The sequence below is a fragment of the Gymnoscopelus microlampas genome (assembly GCF_963454915.1).
Source record: "Gymnoscopelus microlampas genome assembly, chromosome: 4".
Classification (NCBI taxonomy): Eukaryota; Metazoa; Chordata; class Actinopteri; order Myctophiformes; family Myctophidae; genus Gymnoscopelus; species Gymnoscopelus microlampas.
In genome coordinates, this window is record NC_139941.1 from 32,702,794 (window position 1) to 32,720,387 (window position 17,594).

The 17,594-nt window shown below is 41.4% G+C and overlaps 1 protein-coding gene across 1 annotated transcript; it reads left to right on the forward strand.

The window, feature by feature from the left end:
• The first annotated feature begins 1,141 nt into the window (after nt 1–1,141).
• Nucleotides 1,142–16,112, forward strand: sncaip (synuclein, alpha interacting protein). The gene is made up of 12 exons (XM_084055032.1): nt 1,142–1,242; nt 3,727–3,820; nt 4,623–4,695; nt 5,649–6,208; nt 6,758–6,935; nt 7,622–7,884; nt 8,705–8,884; nt 9,062–9,175; nt 9,449–9,574; nt 10,865–11,034; nt 11,636–11,725; nt 13,198–16,112. The coding sequence occupies exons 2-12, from the start codon at nt 3,764–3,766 to the stop codon at nt 14,264–14,266; spliced, it is 2,880 nt and encodes a 959-aa protein (XP_083911158.1). The 5' UTR covers nt 1,142–1,242; nt 3,727–3,763; the 3' UTR covers nt 14,267–16,112.
• Nucleotides 16,113–17,594: the final 1,482 nt, after the last annotated feature.

Consider the following 17,594-nt stretch of genomic DNA (forward strand, 5'->3'; position numbering starts at 1 on the left):
TGATCAAAAGTACGATTCTTCTACATTCTCTAATTGTGTAAACTTCTGGTAAATTAAGTAATGCTGATGTTTAACAATTGATACTTTATGGGGACCACTTGGAACCCCCTCAAGTACCCCATACTGAGATACCATTCATGTCTCACAGTTACAAAACAATGTGTAAATGTTGGCTCATTTGGGGGAGTAAAAAAAGTGGAGTAAAAGTACAATATTTGTAAAGTGAAAGTACCTCAAAATTGGACTTTTGTAGTAAATGTACTTAGTTACTTTCCACCACTGCCTACAGTAGGCCTACCAGTACCAGTACATGTCAATGCACCATTGATGGAGGCGGGTATTTATATTTCGTTACTATTAATTCAATGTAGATACATTATTATCCTCAGCTGTAGATTTCAGAATAACACGAGATAAAGCTAATATATAAATCAGTTGTCTGCCTGCCAGCTCCCTTCTTATTTTTATTTTTTTAATAATCAATAAACCTGTGTACGTTTTGGATGTGACACTAGATGGCACTATTGTATCTAAAATGTAAATGTTGCAATCTTATAATACCCACAGGCATTCAGAAGGCTATAATTATGGAACACTATGTTTATGTCCGCAGTGCAACTTCTTTTTTTTTTCTTTCTTTCTTTTTTTCATTTTTGCTGACACGATAAAAGTATGGTTGCATGATTTGCAATATCAAAGATCTCGTTTCGTTGGCCGAATATACAATGCCACAGCTGTCACGCTATTAAAATAGAACTTTACATATAAAAAATGGTTCATAGTTCCAACTAAAACCACTAAAAAATAAACACATAAAAACATAATTTAAAATATTTGAAAAAATATAATAATAATAATAATAATAATAAGGGTAATAATAATAATTATTATATTATTTTATCAAAACAGATGCATGTACTTAGAAAAAAAAGATTATCAGCTTTGGAATATTTTTTGGGAATATCTTCAGACAGAGAAAATAAAATTGTTCGAATAGCCCTTGGTGTAACAACGTTAAGTCGTTAACGGGTTTTATTCTAGGCTTTATTCTAAGGATAACGGACCGGCCCACTGCAGCCACTTCCGCTCTCTCAGTAACTCCCATATGTCAAAGCCTTTGTGCTTCAAGACAGCAAGAAGGAAAAAAACAGCTGGATCCAAGGGGTTCTAGCTTAGCGCTGTAGCTAGCTCTGCAGTTTATCCAGCTATTATTACTTTCCTCATCTCACCATCTTCAATAAGGTACGGTAGATTAAGTCCTTCAATTGTTTTCAGGAAAAGTAAGTCTTTGTATAATTTTGCATTTGGTTAGTGTTGTGCTCAATAGTGCTGTACGACGCGTTTTACCTGAACCATCTGTTTTGACCTAATTTTCCAAGTGCTTGACTGTAGCTAGCCAGCAGGCTAACTTAGGAGCTAGCTTCTTGGGATGCTGATCATCAGCCATCTAGCTGAGCTATTTAGCCAGCTTTTGCTTTTAGATAGCCTCTAGAACTGAGCAAATGATGGCTAAACTGACTATATCCCTGTGAAGGTACAGTACATGATGCTACAGTAGCTGGCATGGCATATAATGGAGCATTTAAACTTGCAGGGACAAAGCTTAATGGTAGAAATGCTTAAAGGCTGGCTATCAAGGTAGACTATCAGCATTTCCGATGGTTAATGTATCTGCTTATGTTGTCAAAATGTTTTGACTTGTTGTTTCTCTGTGTTTGTCACAACTGGGTATTGTCTTTTCAAAGTAGCAAGTCACACTTACATAAATGGCTGCAATGTTGATTAGCTAATCAAATGTCAAATATACCATGTCCTTGGATATTATGTATCCTCATATATTACAATAACTGTACATGTAAGAATAGAGTAAATTCTTGGTATGAGATATTTTTTTCTTGAAAAGTACTAATGACAGTCAGGTTAAATTGTGGGCTAGATCCAATTGACTCAACAGAACAGTCAGGCTTACTAATTTGGAATGGATGACAGCTCTTTTCCCATTCTGCACCAAGTTAGTTTCACTACAGGTATGCTTTTGAACTTAGCTTTTACAATTATTAGACATTCAAACTGACACACACACACACACACACACACACACACACACACACACACACACACACACACACACACACACACACACACACACACACACACACACACACACACACACACACATGCAGTGCTTTGATTGGGTGCATCAGCCTAAACATTTGAAGTTGACTGAAGTTGTACAGTTATCCATTGTTATAAGATTACAATGCGAGGAAGATTACAAAAAGTACAGTGGTTAATTTGGCTGTGCAGTAAGGGCTGATTGGTACAGATTATTGAAGAGAAAATGGAAAACAGCCTTTTTGTAACATTCTGAGTCCTTTATCTAACTCCAAACATCCTTCCACACTTCAGTGTTTGAAAAAAACACTACAATCCTAAATAAAGCTCTGGAAGCTTCAACCCTAACATTAGAAACTTGTGTCCAGCTGTTGCCATTGTATCGAGAGCTCAATCACTCAGAGAGTTAAAAACATGTCTTATGTTTGGGTTACAAGGCAAGAACCCATCCTTTTGTTTTGAGCACAGGCCTAGGGTGGGAAATAACACTAGTCACCAGCCAACTACTGGAAAGTCTCAGCTATGGTTGGCAAGTGTGTCTACACTACCAGCCATTTTAGCAAGTATAGCCTACTGTAACCATTCAAGGGTAACTATTCTATTTAGTTGTTGAAACAGCTGCACTGTGGTTGGGATGTTTTAAAAATATAGTGGACTTGTAATGTTAAATATACACACTTGTTAAAGAAAAAGAAAGGTCCCTACTGTGTTTGTATGTTAGGGTGGTGAAATGCTCCTTTTAACCCATTAAAACCGGGAAATCATGACACAAGCATCTGTGTCATTTTAGATTTTTGCATTGGCTATTCAAAAATAGCAGATATACATCAAGCTCAAAACGTGTCACTTCGTGCCACTCTTTTACATCTGCTATTTTTGAACATTTTTGAAAAATCTTGAAATTGTTTGAAAAATCTTGACATTTTGAAGGACTACTGATTTAGAAGGCATTTGTAGAACTGTTGTGTGGAAATAAGAAAAACGCCCCCTCAGCCAAAAGTACACCCTGCGTATGTCACTGATCACATGACCTCAATCAATTATCCAGTTCTAGGCAACATAGAAGGGTTTTTTTTCTTTCCTTATTTCCACACAACAGCTCTAAGGTGTATTAACGACATAGTCCAATGTTGAAAATGAGTGGTCTTCCCCTTTAATGGGTTAAAGTGTGTCACACTGCCGTCTAATTATACCTGATTATCCTAGAACTTTTTGTTGGCTTTGATCTATTCTAGAGATTAAGCAGTTTGTTGAGGATTAAGTAGTTTGTACAGCATTGGTCTGGTTTTCTACATCCAGGACCCAATCAGAAAGAGGCTAGTTATGTGTGTTTAGCTTGTTGGCTGCTAAAGGTAAAATCCACTCTAGAGCTTAATTCATGCTCCATCGCGCAACAGTTTCACTTGCCAAAAAGAGCAGATCTACATGTGAGCTTATAGATCTGTTATTTTTGGTAAGCAACAGCAAACATCATACTTGAATTAGGCTTAGAATAGAATCAAAGACAGTGTATCACTATTGTATGAGTATGACACAACATTTTGTAAAAACAATGGCATATCGAATGTGACAGTATATATATCAGTAATGTTGTGTATATGTTTTGTACAGTACACACAGGTCCTGCGGCTGATGATGGTGTGTGAAGATGGAAGCTCCTGAATACCTGGACCTTGATGAGATTGACTTCTCTGATGATGCAGTGGTCAGTATTAATTACAGTGACCTATAAAAAAAACACAAACATGAATTGAACCAACCTTTGGTCGAATCTGCCCTCAGTTGAAAAAATCGAAATGGTACCACTGTGTACTGTATTTTGGAAATTCTTGGAAAGTTTCTTGCAAGTGCCCCAACACAATAATTTGCACCGATTAAAAACGCCTGGTGGCTGCATTAGCGACTCCTACAGGTTGGTCGAAGTGCTTGTTCAGCAGTAGCTCATCAGGAAGTGGGTAGGGCTGTCACGATTACAAATGTAAGTTGACGATTAATTGTCACACTAATAATTGCGATTAACGATTTAATTGTGTTTTTGGCATTGAACATTGGAATGTATGAAAAGAAAAAAAAAATCAGTTTGCCTCGTGATCAAAAAAGTGCACAGGGCAGATATGACAAATAACTGAAATAAACAAAAAAATGACTGACATTTATACATGTTATACTTAAAAAACAATTTAAACGCGTTGTAAGCATGTAGATTTGCTATTTCTGCTATTTTATGTATGAACATGGAAAAGATTATGATGATTATGACAAAATAACAGCGATTATCTCAAATAATTGCGATTAGACGATTATGTAATAATTGTGACAGGCCTAGGAGTGGGACTGTGAAGGTTGGCACGTTCCTCTGGCGCCGTGCGCCCTCCCCGGTGAAACTCTTGTCATGTGAAAAGAAGCGGCTGGTAACTCCATGTGTATCGCAGGAGACGCATGGTTGCTTAAACTTTCATTTGAACTGAGCTATTCATTAGCCTTACTTTCTCTGTTGCTCTCTGCAGTATTCTGTGACGTCCCTAAAGAACATTCCAGAGCTGTCAAGAAGGAGTGATGTCCAGGGAGAAGAGAGACCAGGTATAGCTCCCTGAAGCCTCCTTCTATGGTGTTGTTCAGTATATGGCTGTAAATATCGATCATTTTCTTATCGATTACTTTGTATTTTCTTTCTTTCTTTCTTTTTTCTTTATTATCAACTAATTGATGCAAAAACATTCTACTTGATTTTTTATAATAATCTAAATCGATTAGTCTGATGAACCACTTAAGCACAATTGTATTCTTCGTCATACTGTACAATAGGGTTGCACAAAAATGCTGATCTATAAGATCACAATGCAATATGAGCTTGTAGATCAGCTATTTTTGGTATTTTAAAAAAATGATCAAGGACATCCATATACATGGTGGCATGTCCTGCGGTAGCCACTCCAAACATCAGTCCTGGAATATAGCTTTATCGACCTCATTTTCCCCTCCGTATTCAGCGTCTTATTTGATCTCTTTAGTGTTCTTGCCACTAATGAAGTAAATATTTACGCTGAACTAAAGCTGTGCATAGCTTAATCTTATGTTAGTGTGTCTGTGTATATGCTGTAATTATTCCTTGTGCACACTAAATTAGAGTGTCGTTGACTAGCTTAAAGTGGATTAGTTTCAATTAAATGACACTAAAGTTCAGGCATCCTGGCAACATAGTCAGTTAATGTGTTTACCACATGACCTGTGTCTCTACCCTCTCTTCCCTGTCTCCTTCTACTGCATTGGCCAATGTAGCAGAATTACCCCCAAATACTGTGCATTTAAAAAAAAATCACACCTGTGTGAAGGTAGCGGCGCCTTTGATACATTTTGTCATCAATAAGTGTTTATAATGTGTTTATAGCCACGTGTCACGTGAAGCTTAACCAATCACTTTGTTGACGTGTCTGACCAATCAGAACGTTGACGCAAAAGCCAGGTATAGAGGGCTAGCGCCGCTAAAAAGAAAAAGGAAATGATGTCTTAACTTTTTCCCCGGCTTCCCCCAGCGCCAGCCATCAACTGGAGCCGCGGTGTCTCGTCTCACTCTGGAGGAGGGATCAAACCCACAGGCCTCGCTGACGTCCACAGCAAGTTCCGCCCGGTGAAGAGGGTCTCCCCTCTGAAACACCAGCCAGAGACCAATGACACCGACTCAGATGGCAAAGTCCAGGGGCAGGGACAGGGGCAAGGACAGGGGCAGGGGCCGGCAGAGCAGGGGGAAGACAGCAAAGAGGACTCGGGCACGGATAAACCAGCCCAGCCTTCAACCTCTTCTGACGGTCAGGGTGGGAAGGCAAAGGGCTTGGGTGTTGGCGGCGGAGGAGGAGGCAACAACCCCCAGGCTCTGTTTGGAGAGCTGGAGCACTACGACCTGGACATGGATGAGATCCTAGATGTGCCTTATATTAAATCCAGCCAGCAGATGTCCACACTGCCCCGGGTGCCCCACGACAAGCGCTCCATCACTGGGAGTAACCTGGGAGGAGGCACTCTGGAAAGGAACCCACGAGGGAGCCTGAAGAGCTCAGCCCTTCCCCACAATGAGCCTCTCAGTGCCCAGACACAGGTGAGGAGGTCTATGAGCTGTGGTGGACTCTCTTCCTTGAAACGACTACCTGCACTTGCTAGGATCTGATGACTACGTTGGACCTCTTGTGTTTGTTAGTGGTAGTTTCAAATAAAACTCAAGAGTGAGTGGTACGGTTTATTTGCAGTAAATCTGTCTAAATTGCTGTAATAGTGCTCTCAACTACCAACTCTACAGGAAAAATGAGTCTAGACTAGCTTTCCATTCAACTGCCATTCAATTATGTGCCCAACCATAATTATGTTGTCTCATCTGAACTGGTTCTACAGTAAGTTGTGTAATTCTGTGGAACTTACAAATCTCTCTCTCTCTCATATGTTCCTTTTACCTACCTTAATGTGCTGTTTTGTACTTCAGTAATACCATCATATTCCTGTCCATTGTGTTGTACTGTACCGTTTTAATATAGTGTATGTAGCAGAGTATCCCTGTCAGTACCTAGGGCAGGGTAGCTGGTGAGCGATAGATGTGTGGTTTCCCAAGGAGTCCAGCTGGTCATGCATACATGTGCATTGTATTTCCCTGTAGTACTGTGTGCTGTCGCCAGTGAAGTGGTCAGACCTGAGGAAGTCTAAATCCATGGACCCAGACTTCCACCACCATCACCTCCATCGCTCCCCGGGTGCAGGAGGGCCCTACATCCCTGACCACCACTCCCCTGGACACCTCAGCTGCTCCTCCTCTCTCTCCTCATTCTCTGATGCAGGTCTGTTTGATAACACTATTATCTTTTACCTCCTTGGCTAATGCTTGATTGATTGTGTGTTGGTTGTGGTTCATCAGGGATTTTGCATGCACATTCCCACTAGGCCAAACGAAATTCTTCGAATCAGCCTCATGGTGGCGCTACAACAGGCCGATTTGCGTTTTTACCCATAACTGCACCGATTGGTGATAAACTTTGCACTTCTTCCTTTTATAGCACCACCAGGAGGCCGGCGTTTGTAAAACAAATGTTTTGATATTATTTTTTTCCAAACATCACGCAAATCGGTACATATTATCTCTATCGGCATGTGATCAAGACGTCAGATTTTTCATATTCCATCCTGATTGGCTAAGATATGCATCTAAAGTTTGCAGGAGTAGCGTCCGATTGCTGTGAAAGTTCACACATGCCTGTTTTAGCGCCACCAGGAGGCCGATGCATTCCGCACATTGCTGCCCCACAATAACCTACCTGACCTGGCGGAGACCTGTGCTCCGATAAGCACTTTTTCTAGTCTAAAAATCTATTTTCTGTCTGTTATTTCATAGCTTTTTCAGTTTTCAATAACTGTTTTTCGTATTGTTCAGTAAAATATAGTTAACGTTTTATTAAATACTTTGACAGTATATCACCTAGCTGTAGCCATATCTTAATACCTAATACTGATGTTCATTAATTTCCAGATAAGCTGCTGTCAGCGAGAGTATACACAGACTCCCAGAACCAGAGGCCTGGTGTGGAGGCTCCAGGTGGCCAGCTCCAGGGGATGAAGTTCCCCCTGCCAGGCTGCAGTCTGAGCAGGCAGGACAGCTCCAAGGGCAGGCCCCCTGGAGTAGTTGTCTCCAGAGGATTCGGAGGAGCAGGAGGAGGAGGAGAGGTGGATGAGGAGACAAAGAAAAACCAGAACATCATCAACATCATCAGAGAGGGACAGATCTCACTGCTGGTGAGTGTGACATCATCACAGAGGGACAAATCTTGCTCCTGGTAAATGTGACATCACAAGAGTTAGGGGGCGTTAGAGGAAATAGGACATAAGATTTTATGCGCAAACTGAGACAGTATAACAATATAATGGGAAAAAGTGTAATGGTACTCTTCCATTGATCCTTCATGGAGAGTGCATTAACTTTTTGTTTTGTTTCCTGGTATGGCTCATTATCATTGGCTAATAAGAACAAACTCCATAAAATCATCAATATATCCAGCAAGATAGCTGGGGTACGACTTGAGAGTATGGCAGCAATGTATGAGACCCGGGTACTTAGGAAAGGGGAAAGCTATTGCTAGGGATAGAACGCACCCATTATACAGAGTGAATACAATCTTTTACCATCAGGACGACATTGTATGTTGTAGGCTAGGGCTTCAAGATCATTTGTCCCCACAATTATAGGACCTCTAAACAAACAGGCACCATCTCAGTTCTGTGCATAAAATGTAATGTGATGCCTCTTGAACTATAACTGGTAGCCTTTTCTTTTTTCCTCTCTGTAAGAGAAGAACAGTGTAGTATTGTCAATGTATTGTGTGATATGTCTATGTATTGTGTATTTATGTTTCCTGATTGTTTTTGTATCCTGATGGTTGCTTGGTACAAAATGAGTTTCCACAAGGACAATAAAGCATCTATCTATAAGTGTTGTTTCTGCTGAACTCGCATACAAGAACCCACTCGGTAGGATGCAGAGTCCTTATTTATTGTTCTTAGTGTTAGTGTAAATAGAGCCTTTTTTTTAAAACCAGCCTCCTCTAATTTACTGTAGCCACATCTAGCAGCAGACAACCTGGAGTTGATCAGGGACGAGGATGGGAACAACCTGCTCCATATCTCAGCCTGCCAGGGCCATGCGGACTGTCTCCAGCACCTCACCTCTCTGATGGGGGAGGACGGCCTCAATGAGCGCAACAGCCAGCAACTCACTCCTGCAGGCCTGGGGGTCAAGGTAGGGCAAAAGGAACTGCACAAGAACACTAACAACAATAAAATGTTTTGGGACAGCAGACAATCTAAAAACAGTGGTGGTCATTAGCAAAAAGCAGGACAGCTTTTACACACTGAATACTATTGACAATATTAACAGTATAAGCTGGAGAAATCTTGAAAAACGTGTGTGTTTCAGAATGGCCATCTGGAGTGTGTGAGGTGGATGGTGAGTGAAACAGAGGCCATAGCAGAGCTCAGCTGTACCAGAGAACACCCCAGTCTGATCCACTATGCTGGCAGATACGGACAGGTAACCAACACACCATTTTTTCTCCTTAGAATTGCCACACCTACTGTATGACACACAGATTGTGTGCCTATTTTGGGCTTGAAAATATAAAAGTATTTAGGGTTTAAGTGGTTACATGTAAGTGGTTAACTGTAAATTAGTTACACACACTCACATCTGCGACCTGTTTCTTAGTTTGGGGAATGTTGTTCACCAGATTAAACAAGGGCGGTGATGCTCTACGTCGCATTAATGATGTCTCTGTGTGTGACTTTCATCTCACTCTCTCTGCAGGAGAAGGTGTTGCTGTGGCTGCTGCAGTTCATGCAGGAGCAGGCCATCTCTCTGGATGAAGTAGACCAGCACGGGAACACTGCTGTTCATGTGGCAGCCCAGTATGGACACCTCACCTGTATACAGGTAGGGAAGGCGGGAGGGAGGGGTGGATATAGTTTGTACGGATGGGTGATATATGGCAGTGGTGCTCAACCTTTTTTGGGCCCGCGCCCCATCCAATATCAAGGTCCCTTAGTCCAACTGACTGCTGTACCGCCCCCGTTGAGAAACATTAATGTATGGGACCACTGCTGTCCATGTGGTAGCCCAGTACAGATGTCTCACCTGTACGCAGACTGACAGATGGATGACTGGATGGGTTGATGGAAGGATAGATAGATAGATGGAGAAAGAGGTTTCAAGCTACCGTTCATAAGACTCAAGTCTCCATCTCAATACACAACAACCAAACTGCATTGTATTCATTTTAACACATCGGGGTACTGTGAAAGCCATGGAGTGTTTTCTTTTGGGCTGTCTATGGAGGGCCCGACGTTATCAGTCATGCCTGTTTCCTGTGGGCCAACCTGGCCACCAATCTAAAGTGTGGAATGAAGATACTTAATACCTCCACAGGACCACGTAGTCAAGAGTAACATATTATGTAAAACACACTTCATACACCGAAAGACCCCCAAAGAGAAAACAAATGATGCTAATTTCCATTCATGAGTGATTACTACACACAAACAATTGTTTGCACAAACGAAAGAATGTGTAACGTGCAGAAGGCTCTTAACTTTAAGTAGGCGAAACAATACAATAATTTATCCATGTGTTACTGTGGAGCCTTATGGGTCCATTTGGTTCCATTTGTACCCTCTCAGGGTTAAATTAACACTGAGGATTTTTACTGTGTACAGTGCAGTGACAGAAAACATGAAGTTAAATACAATGGATAATGAGTAAGCCTTGCCCAGCGCTGTAGTGCAAATAAGACTGTTGAGTAGGTGCCAGACAGGAAGTATGTACAAGCTGCTGTGGTCAGATTAGTGGGCTGACGACCTGATCTTGAGCAAAACATTGTGATTCTACAGTAACCTTGTTCTTAAATATCTGTGTGTGTGTGTGTTTGATTTGATTTTTTATTTTATTTTATTAGACGTTATACAGGAAACAACACATGTTACATGATGTTCATCGTAGAAACGTCAAGGATACTGACACATAAAAGTCTTGCGACTTATTTTCATTGTGTGTGTGTGTGTGTGTGTGTGTGTGTGTGTGTGTGTGTGTGTGTGTGTGTGTGTGTGTGTGTGTGTGTGTGTGTGTGTGTGTGTGTGTGTGTGTGTGTGTGTGTGTGTGTGTGTGTGTGTGTGTGTGTGTGTGTGTGTGTGTGTGTGTGTGTGTGTGTGTGTGTGTGTGTGTTTCCAGACCCTGGTAGAGTACGGCTCCAATGTTACAGTACAGAACCAGCAGGGAGAGAGGCCCTCCCAGAGTGCAGAGCGGCAGGGTCACACCACTTGTGCACGCTACCTGGTTGTTGTTGAAACCTGCATGTCTCTGGCCTCGCAGGTGGTCAAACTCACCAAGCAGCTCAATGAGTGAGTCCCCCCCCCCCCCCCCCGTGTCTCTATTACTGTTGTTAACCACTTGTGCCCTATAAAAAACAAAGTAATATTTGTTTTCAATTCTTTCACTTTTTTTTTTTTTTTTTACATTGTCACTTACATACATATATAATGACATGCCCAACATAGGGATGCCAGGTTTACTATCACTGTGGCCATAAAACCCTAATATATCAGGCATAGCAGAAAATCAACTTAAAGTAGCTTAACTGCCATTACCGTTTCAGGCACTATTATGGTTTACTTACTAATAGAGATCGACTTACTTACTGTTATTGTCATTCTTAACCATAACAGCAATACTAAGCTATGTTAGACTGTGTTGGTGGTCGTACTCATTTGTAAAGAGCATAAAGTTCATTTTAGCCAAAGTGCATAGACTATGTTTCCGAGATCTTAGAAAGGCCATGTAAGAGAGTTTAGCACTTTCAGTTCCTATGTTGTGCATGTCATTATAGGCAAAAATATAACATTTCTTTTCAAACATTTTCAAAACTTTTTGGACATGAAAATATATATAGCGAAAATAGCTGACCTACAAGCTCAAAGCGCATGTGTGTTGTCCCATCTGCAGACAGGCCACAGAGAGGCTGACTCTACAGAACCAACTGCAGAGACTACTGGATCCTAATAAGACAGAAGGAACACCCAACAGGTCACCCAGGTAACAAACACACACATGAACACATGCACACACATCACCTCTGTCCCCTGGTTTCTTACACTGCAGATCAGAACCCCAAATGGGTGTGGTGTTAATATTGGTGGGTTCCCATGGAGTATGTTTCTAGTATGTATTAAGCCATGGTCCCAGGGTGAAAGGCTACTTATCAAAATGGTGTCATTCGCTGAGAAAGTTAACTTTCCCAAATGCCAAAACTGTTTTACTTCAAACTAAAACAACACTGTCCTATTGAAGAGAAATTCTTCACAGAAAACACAGATTGCTATCTCTCTCTTACAGTATAATCTGTGAAAGAATGGAAGAAATGAGCCAAGTCTGTCCAATTATTATTATTATTATTATTACTATGATGAATAGGCTCCACAAAGGTATTAAAATCACAACATACAATTTTCTGTCATAATATCTCAGCTAACCTATTGGTTGTCCTCAATGCCCCCTTCACGAGTGAACAGCACTGCACACCCCCAGTAGACTAAAAAGCACACATTTCAAACTGCCTTCCCTCTTATCCATTGAGATTTCAAAACATAATCTGGATTTGGTAGACTTTTATTCGTCCATGCGTAAAATAAAAATTCTCTTGAGGACAAGAGCTTACAATCTGAAGGCACTCTGCTCAGCTAGTTTTTTGTAAAACTGTGTGTGACGGCTGTCATTTCTTCTCACGTTTTATGTCAGTGTCCCCTAAAGGGACATTTCAGAATAGAGCTTCGTGTAATCACTTCTATAGTACTGGTTTCGGGTCAGAGAGAGAGAACATGCTTATTACATGATCGTGATCATGTTACAGTTACATCCACATCATTGCTAGAGATATTGCCTAAAATGCTGACGACAGCAAATTGTTGTTAAAGCTGTCTACATAAATCATAAATAAACAGTTTTTATGCATTTGCATCCAAATAATTGTACATGTATAGTTGGTAGCGGTGTGGGTAGTAATAATATCATAATATACATAATATATGTCAGTGGAAGTACTGTAGGTGTTAGTGATGAGCGGGCCGACCCGTAACCCGCGGGACAACCCGCGGCGCGGTGGGTCGAGTCAGGATTTCAGAGGCAATTATGCGGGTGAGCGGGTCAGCCGCTCTCACACGCAAAAAAAAATAAAAAATCACATGCTCTTGTTTTGTCTTTATTCCTAATAAGAATAAGAATAATAACAATAACAGTTTGAATACACTTGGGGTGTATACTTGAAGATTATTTTCCTTCATGATTTTACCGATTCTTTGTTTCACCGCGGGTCGCAGGGCGGGTTGAGCCATAGATCTACATATGGGTTCGCGGGGCGGGTTGAGGCGGGTTGGGTTCCGGGGCGGGGCGGGTCATGAAAAAACCCGACCCGCACATCACTAGTAGGTGTGCATGCCATTAACAACTTACCTGCCAACACTGATTTGTGAAAATAAGAGAGATGTTCTCTCTCCCTCTCTGGACTACAGTTCCCATCAGCCCTCAATGGAGGCATGGTCAGAGATGACACTGACGGCAGAGGGTACTCCTGGAGACAGCCACTGGGTTGTTCGACAAGGGGGTGTAGCTCCAGACTCGGTGATCCGGCAGCTCCTGGGAAAGGACGTGTCGGAGACACTATGTCCCAGAGATAGGCTGCCCACGACTGGCAGCCTTGCCAGAGATGGCTCTGTGGCTCCTGGGGGTCCCCCCGGAGGTCGCAGAGTAGGACTTGTCGAGAAGAGAGAGCTCAAACTAGCGAGACTCAAACAAATAATGCAGCGCTCTCTCAGCGAATCGGATTCAGACACTTACCCACCGGAAGAGGGTAAAAACCCTGGAGCCCCATCCGCAGGTGGGACACGCCCTGATAGGCCTACCCACCTGCCAATCACCGAGGAGGAGCCAGCCACAAATAATCTCAATTCGGTGACGAGGAAGCACCTCCCCTCGTCTTCCTCTTCCTCTACTGTTGAACGAAAGGGGGTATTTGCTCATGGGGGTTCCAAATCAATTGACGTTGCCGGCTGCAACCGCTCCCCAACCTCTTGTGATCCAGAGACTATGGATGGTAAACCGGCAGATGGTTCTGGCGAGTGTCATGACCAGAGTGGTCAGAAAGCTGCCACCAGTCCCAAAAGCGCCCTGAAGTCCCCTTCATCTCGCAGGAAGACATCCCAGAATCTCAAACTGAGAGTCACCTTCGACGAGCAGGTCCACAAGAGCTCCAACCAGGAAGCAGAGCCAACCAAGGGGCATCATGGGAAAGAGAGGACTCCTACAGGCGGTTCTGAAGGTAAACGACCATTTGGAACATTTAGATCCATCATGGAAACATTGAGTGGTAACACAAACCACAGCAACAACAACAGCAGCAGCAGCAGCAGCAGTGGTAGCAATCAGTCAGCCACCGCTGTTAAACATTCTGCTGGTGGAACACCTGCAACTAAACATTCCGTGTCCGGAAGCACTCAGAACTCGCCTGGCAGGAAGTCAACAGAAAGTAAAGGCAGTCCTGGACAAGGCCCCAAGGGCAAGAACAAGACCACTAACGTTTAGTTCAGAATAAGTGCCTACTAAAGGGCAGGGAACAAAACCGTAGCAGTGGGTTTTATAATATTCAGTTTATTAAGGTTTAGATACAAGGGCAACATTTAGAGACAATGCCTGTGGGTAATTTTAACTAAAGTTATGACCAACTATTAACGTTTTGTTATTTATTGTCCACTCTGTTTTCCAATTTCGGCACAGATTTCCCAGCAGATTACAATAAATTGGCTTTTTATCATCCATCCGGTCCCTGCTGAATTTAGTGTTGTTAATCAATAGTAAGACTTTTTCTCTCTAAATGTTGCTCATGTATAATAACTGTTTACAGTGTTTTCATACAATGTGGGGCTGAAACATTCGGAAAAACTTGTTTCTAGTCTGTTGTTTCTATGTTATCGTTGGCATGATGTATTTGATATGATGTCAACCGTAAGAGGTGAATGAACGAGAACCTGTGTATTTCATACCACTTTGAGACAGGGCGTTTAAACAGATTAGCTCATGGATGTTATTCTATGGTCATGTTGGTTTGTTTCTATTTGCTTGTCAGTCCTACATAAACCATATCTCCAGAACAGACCTTTGAATAGGAAAACAAATAGATTTTCTTATTCATACCCATACATTTTACACAAATAGTTTGACTTAGGCCTGAGTTATACTTATAATGTGCGCTGTACCAAGCACCGGAAATAGCCACTCTACAAGCTCACAAGTCATCACAGTGTGACACGTTATGAACATGTACAGTAGGTGTTTGGTGCTCAACACTGCTGTGCAACTAAGTATACACCAGGCATGAGACCCATGGTCATAATATAGGAGAATAGAATTATCAGCGCATGTAATCAGAAATTACATGTTGCATGCAATATTTTTTTGTGGTAGACCAGTGGTTCTCTGCCTTTTTTTTGGACCAGGGCCCACTTGAGAAGTCCACCCATCTGACCACTTAACACGGCAGCCGAAACGTGTTAAGTGGTTAACACATGCATTTTCAGAACATTTATGTTAATGACCAATCAATCCGTTGTGTTCAATGCGAACACAAAGGTAGTATTCTATCTAAGTTCCTATTTATCGGTATCACAATGAAAACTCACTTTTCAAGGTTTTAAAGAAAAAATACCATGACATTTTTTTTTTACATATACCGGTATATATATTTTCTATTCATGTTATATATATATATTACCTTTATTAGAAGGATAACCCCTTGAGATGTGTCATCTCGTTTTCGAGAGGGTCCTTATGACAAAAATACAGAAAGTACAATAGACAAAACAATGCAACAAATACTGTACATCCATGCATACTGTACATAAACAGGACAAAACAAACTTGACAACCTTGACAAAACAAGAACAAAACAAAAGCTCTCCTGAAACTGTCCACTCCCACCCCACCTGAACACCCACAAAATAACAAACTTCATTCATTAATGTACCCATGTAAAGCTAACTGAGCAAAAAACAAGAGTAGCAACTACAGACCGTAACATACATGCACATGCGGTAACATGTTTTGTTAACCAAGATTTGTATCATCATACAAATCTTGGGGTTTTGATGATTATTTGGGGGCCCACTTGCAATATCCTCACAGCCAACCAGTGGGCCCCGGCCTACAGGTTGAGAACCACTGTGGTAGACACTTTTATTAGTTTTATATCATGTCTAATAGTATTAAGAAAAAGTCAAATCGGAGTTAAAGGTTTTGGTCAGGATGCTGACCCTGCGATACTGTAACCACACATGTGGACTTTGTCCACTCAATACTAAAGTTGAAATTGTAAAATACTAGAAGTTCTAGCGTGACGCGTACAACGTCTAGCGTGACGCGTCGTTCACTTTGCAGTGCCACCTTACAGGCACCTCACAGTGTGAGAGAGAGTTTTGTGCTCTCCTAAATCCACGGCAGGCTTTGAAAGTACCCACTTCAGAAAGAGGTGACGTGCATCACCTCTCCAATGACCAAAACCCACTATGGAAGCCGTCGAACTGGTGCGATCTGATGGCATCCTAGAATTTATAGGTAGGATGTGATGTCATATACCGTCTCATCGTGATGTCAGATTACGTCACACTGGCGTGATGTCAGATTACGTCACACTGGCTACATACAACGTTACAGACAACCGACATGGCGCAGGATTCAAATTGTATATATAAAGATTAGTATTTATGTTTTATGCACACAATTATATAATTAGACGTTTAAAATAACGTGGTTATGTTCACCAGCACAACAAATGTATTTGAAACCACTGTATATGTTTAACAGTATTTAATTTTTTTTGTTTTTTTATATTGTATTCCACTATTTTTTATTCTCTTGGTTATTATCTATGCAGTATTTGTTTGGCATTACGTAGAAGTTAGTTGGGTGTTGTGACTCTGAATTGTAGTGAGATTGGGAGGTTATGGGATGCACCTTCTATTAACAAATAACTGTAGTTGACCAGCAAGCTGACTACAGGACAGAAAAATGCAGATGAGAGAATCCAGAGAATGTACACTCTGTCACTAAGCTGTCCTGTCATCAAGTGGAGCTGTGTTGTTAGCCTATTGAAGCCTGAGAAGAGTTCTACAATGTTTTTGAGATTGTTTTCAAATGACAAATAATATTTTATTGCAGTGTGTGGCCACTTGGCTGCTTGCTGCTATTTTGAGTTCGGTACATGGCCCCAACTATTGACCGTTTGTACATCAGCATGATGTAACCACAAGTTAACAAAGTTTTACTTTATGCCTGGCATCTTAGTTATTTTACCTCTAATTTTGGGAGATGCATGTTCAGATTCACATAGTGAAGTTGTTTTAATGACAACTCATGTTCACAAATTAGGCTTTTTTTAAATGACAGCAGAACCTCATTAACCCCAATCTCCTCAATAATGGTTGCTGTGAAAAATTAAAGAAATATACTGATATCATATAAAACAGCTTCAAAACACACACATACACACACACACACACACGCACGCAGGCGTGCGCGCGCACACACACACACACACACACACACACACACACACACACACACACACACACACACACACACACAGTATAAAATATACATGCATGCACAGTTCAAATATATATTTTTTTTCCCTTAAATTAGTAAGTTCAATAACTAGGCACAACGTATAGCATTTACTTTGAAATGACTGCATGTGGTGTTCAATGTAACTATTCAGTAGTCAGAAGTTTGAATGAGTAAGGGTTCTTCTGTGCAGTCGATTCTTGTGTTTAAACACTGCCATTGGTTTTGTGTCCACTCCATAGTTCATGAGTGATGGTGCATCTGAGATGGGTAATATTTGAAAGACATCACTCCA

Coding starts and splice junctions, on each gene's coding strand:
- sncaip (XM_084055032.1), top strand. CDS start 3,764: ATGGAAGCTCCTGAATACCTGGACCTTGATGAGATTGACTTCTCTGAT. Junction 3,821..4,622: donor ACTTCTCTGATGATGCAGTG/GTCAGTATTAAT, acceptor TGCTCTCTGCAG/TATTCTGTGACGTCCCTAAA. Junction 7,885..8,704: donor AGGGACAGATCTCACTGCTG/GTGAGTGTGACA, acceptor AATTTACTGTAG/CCACATCTAGCAGCAGACAA.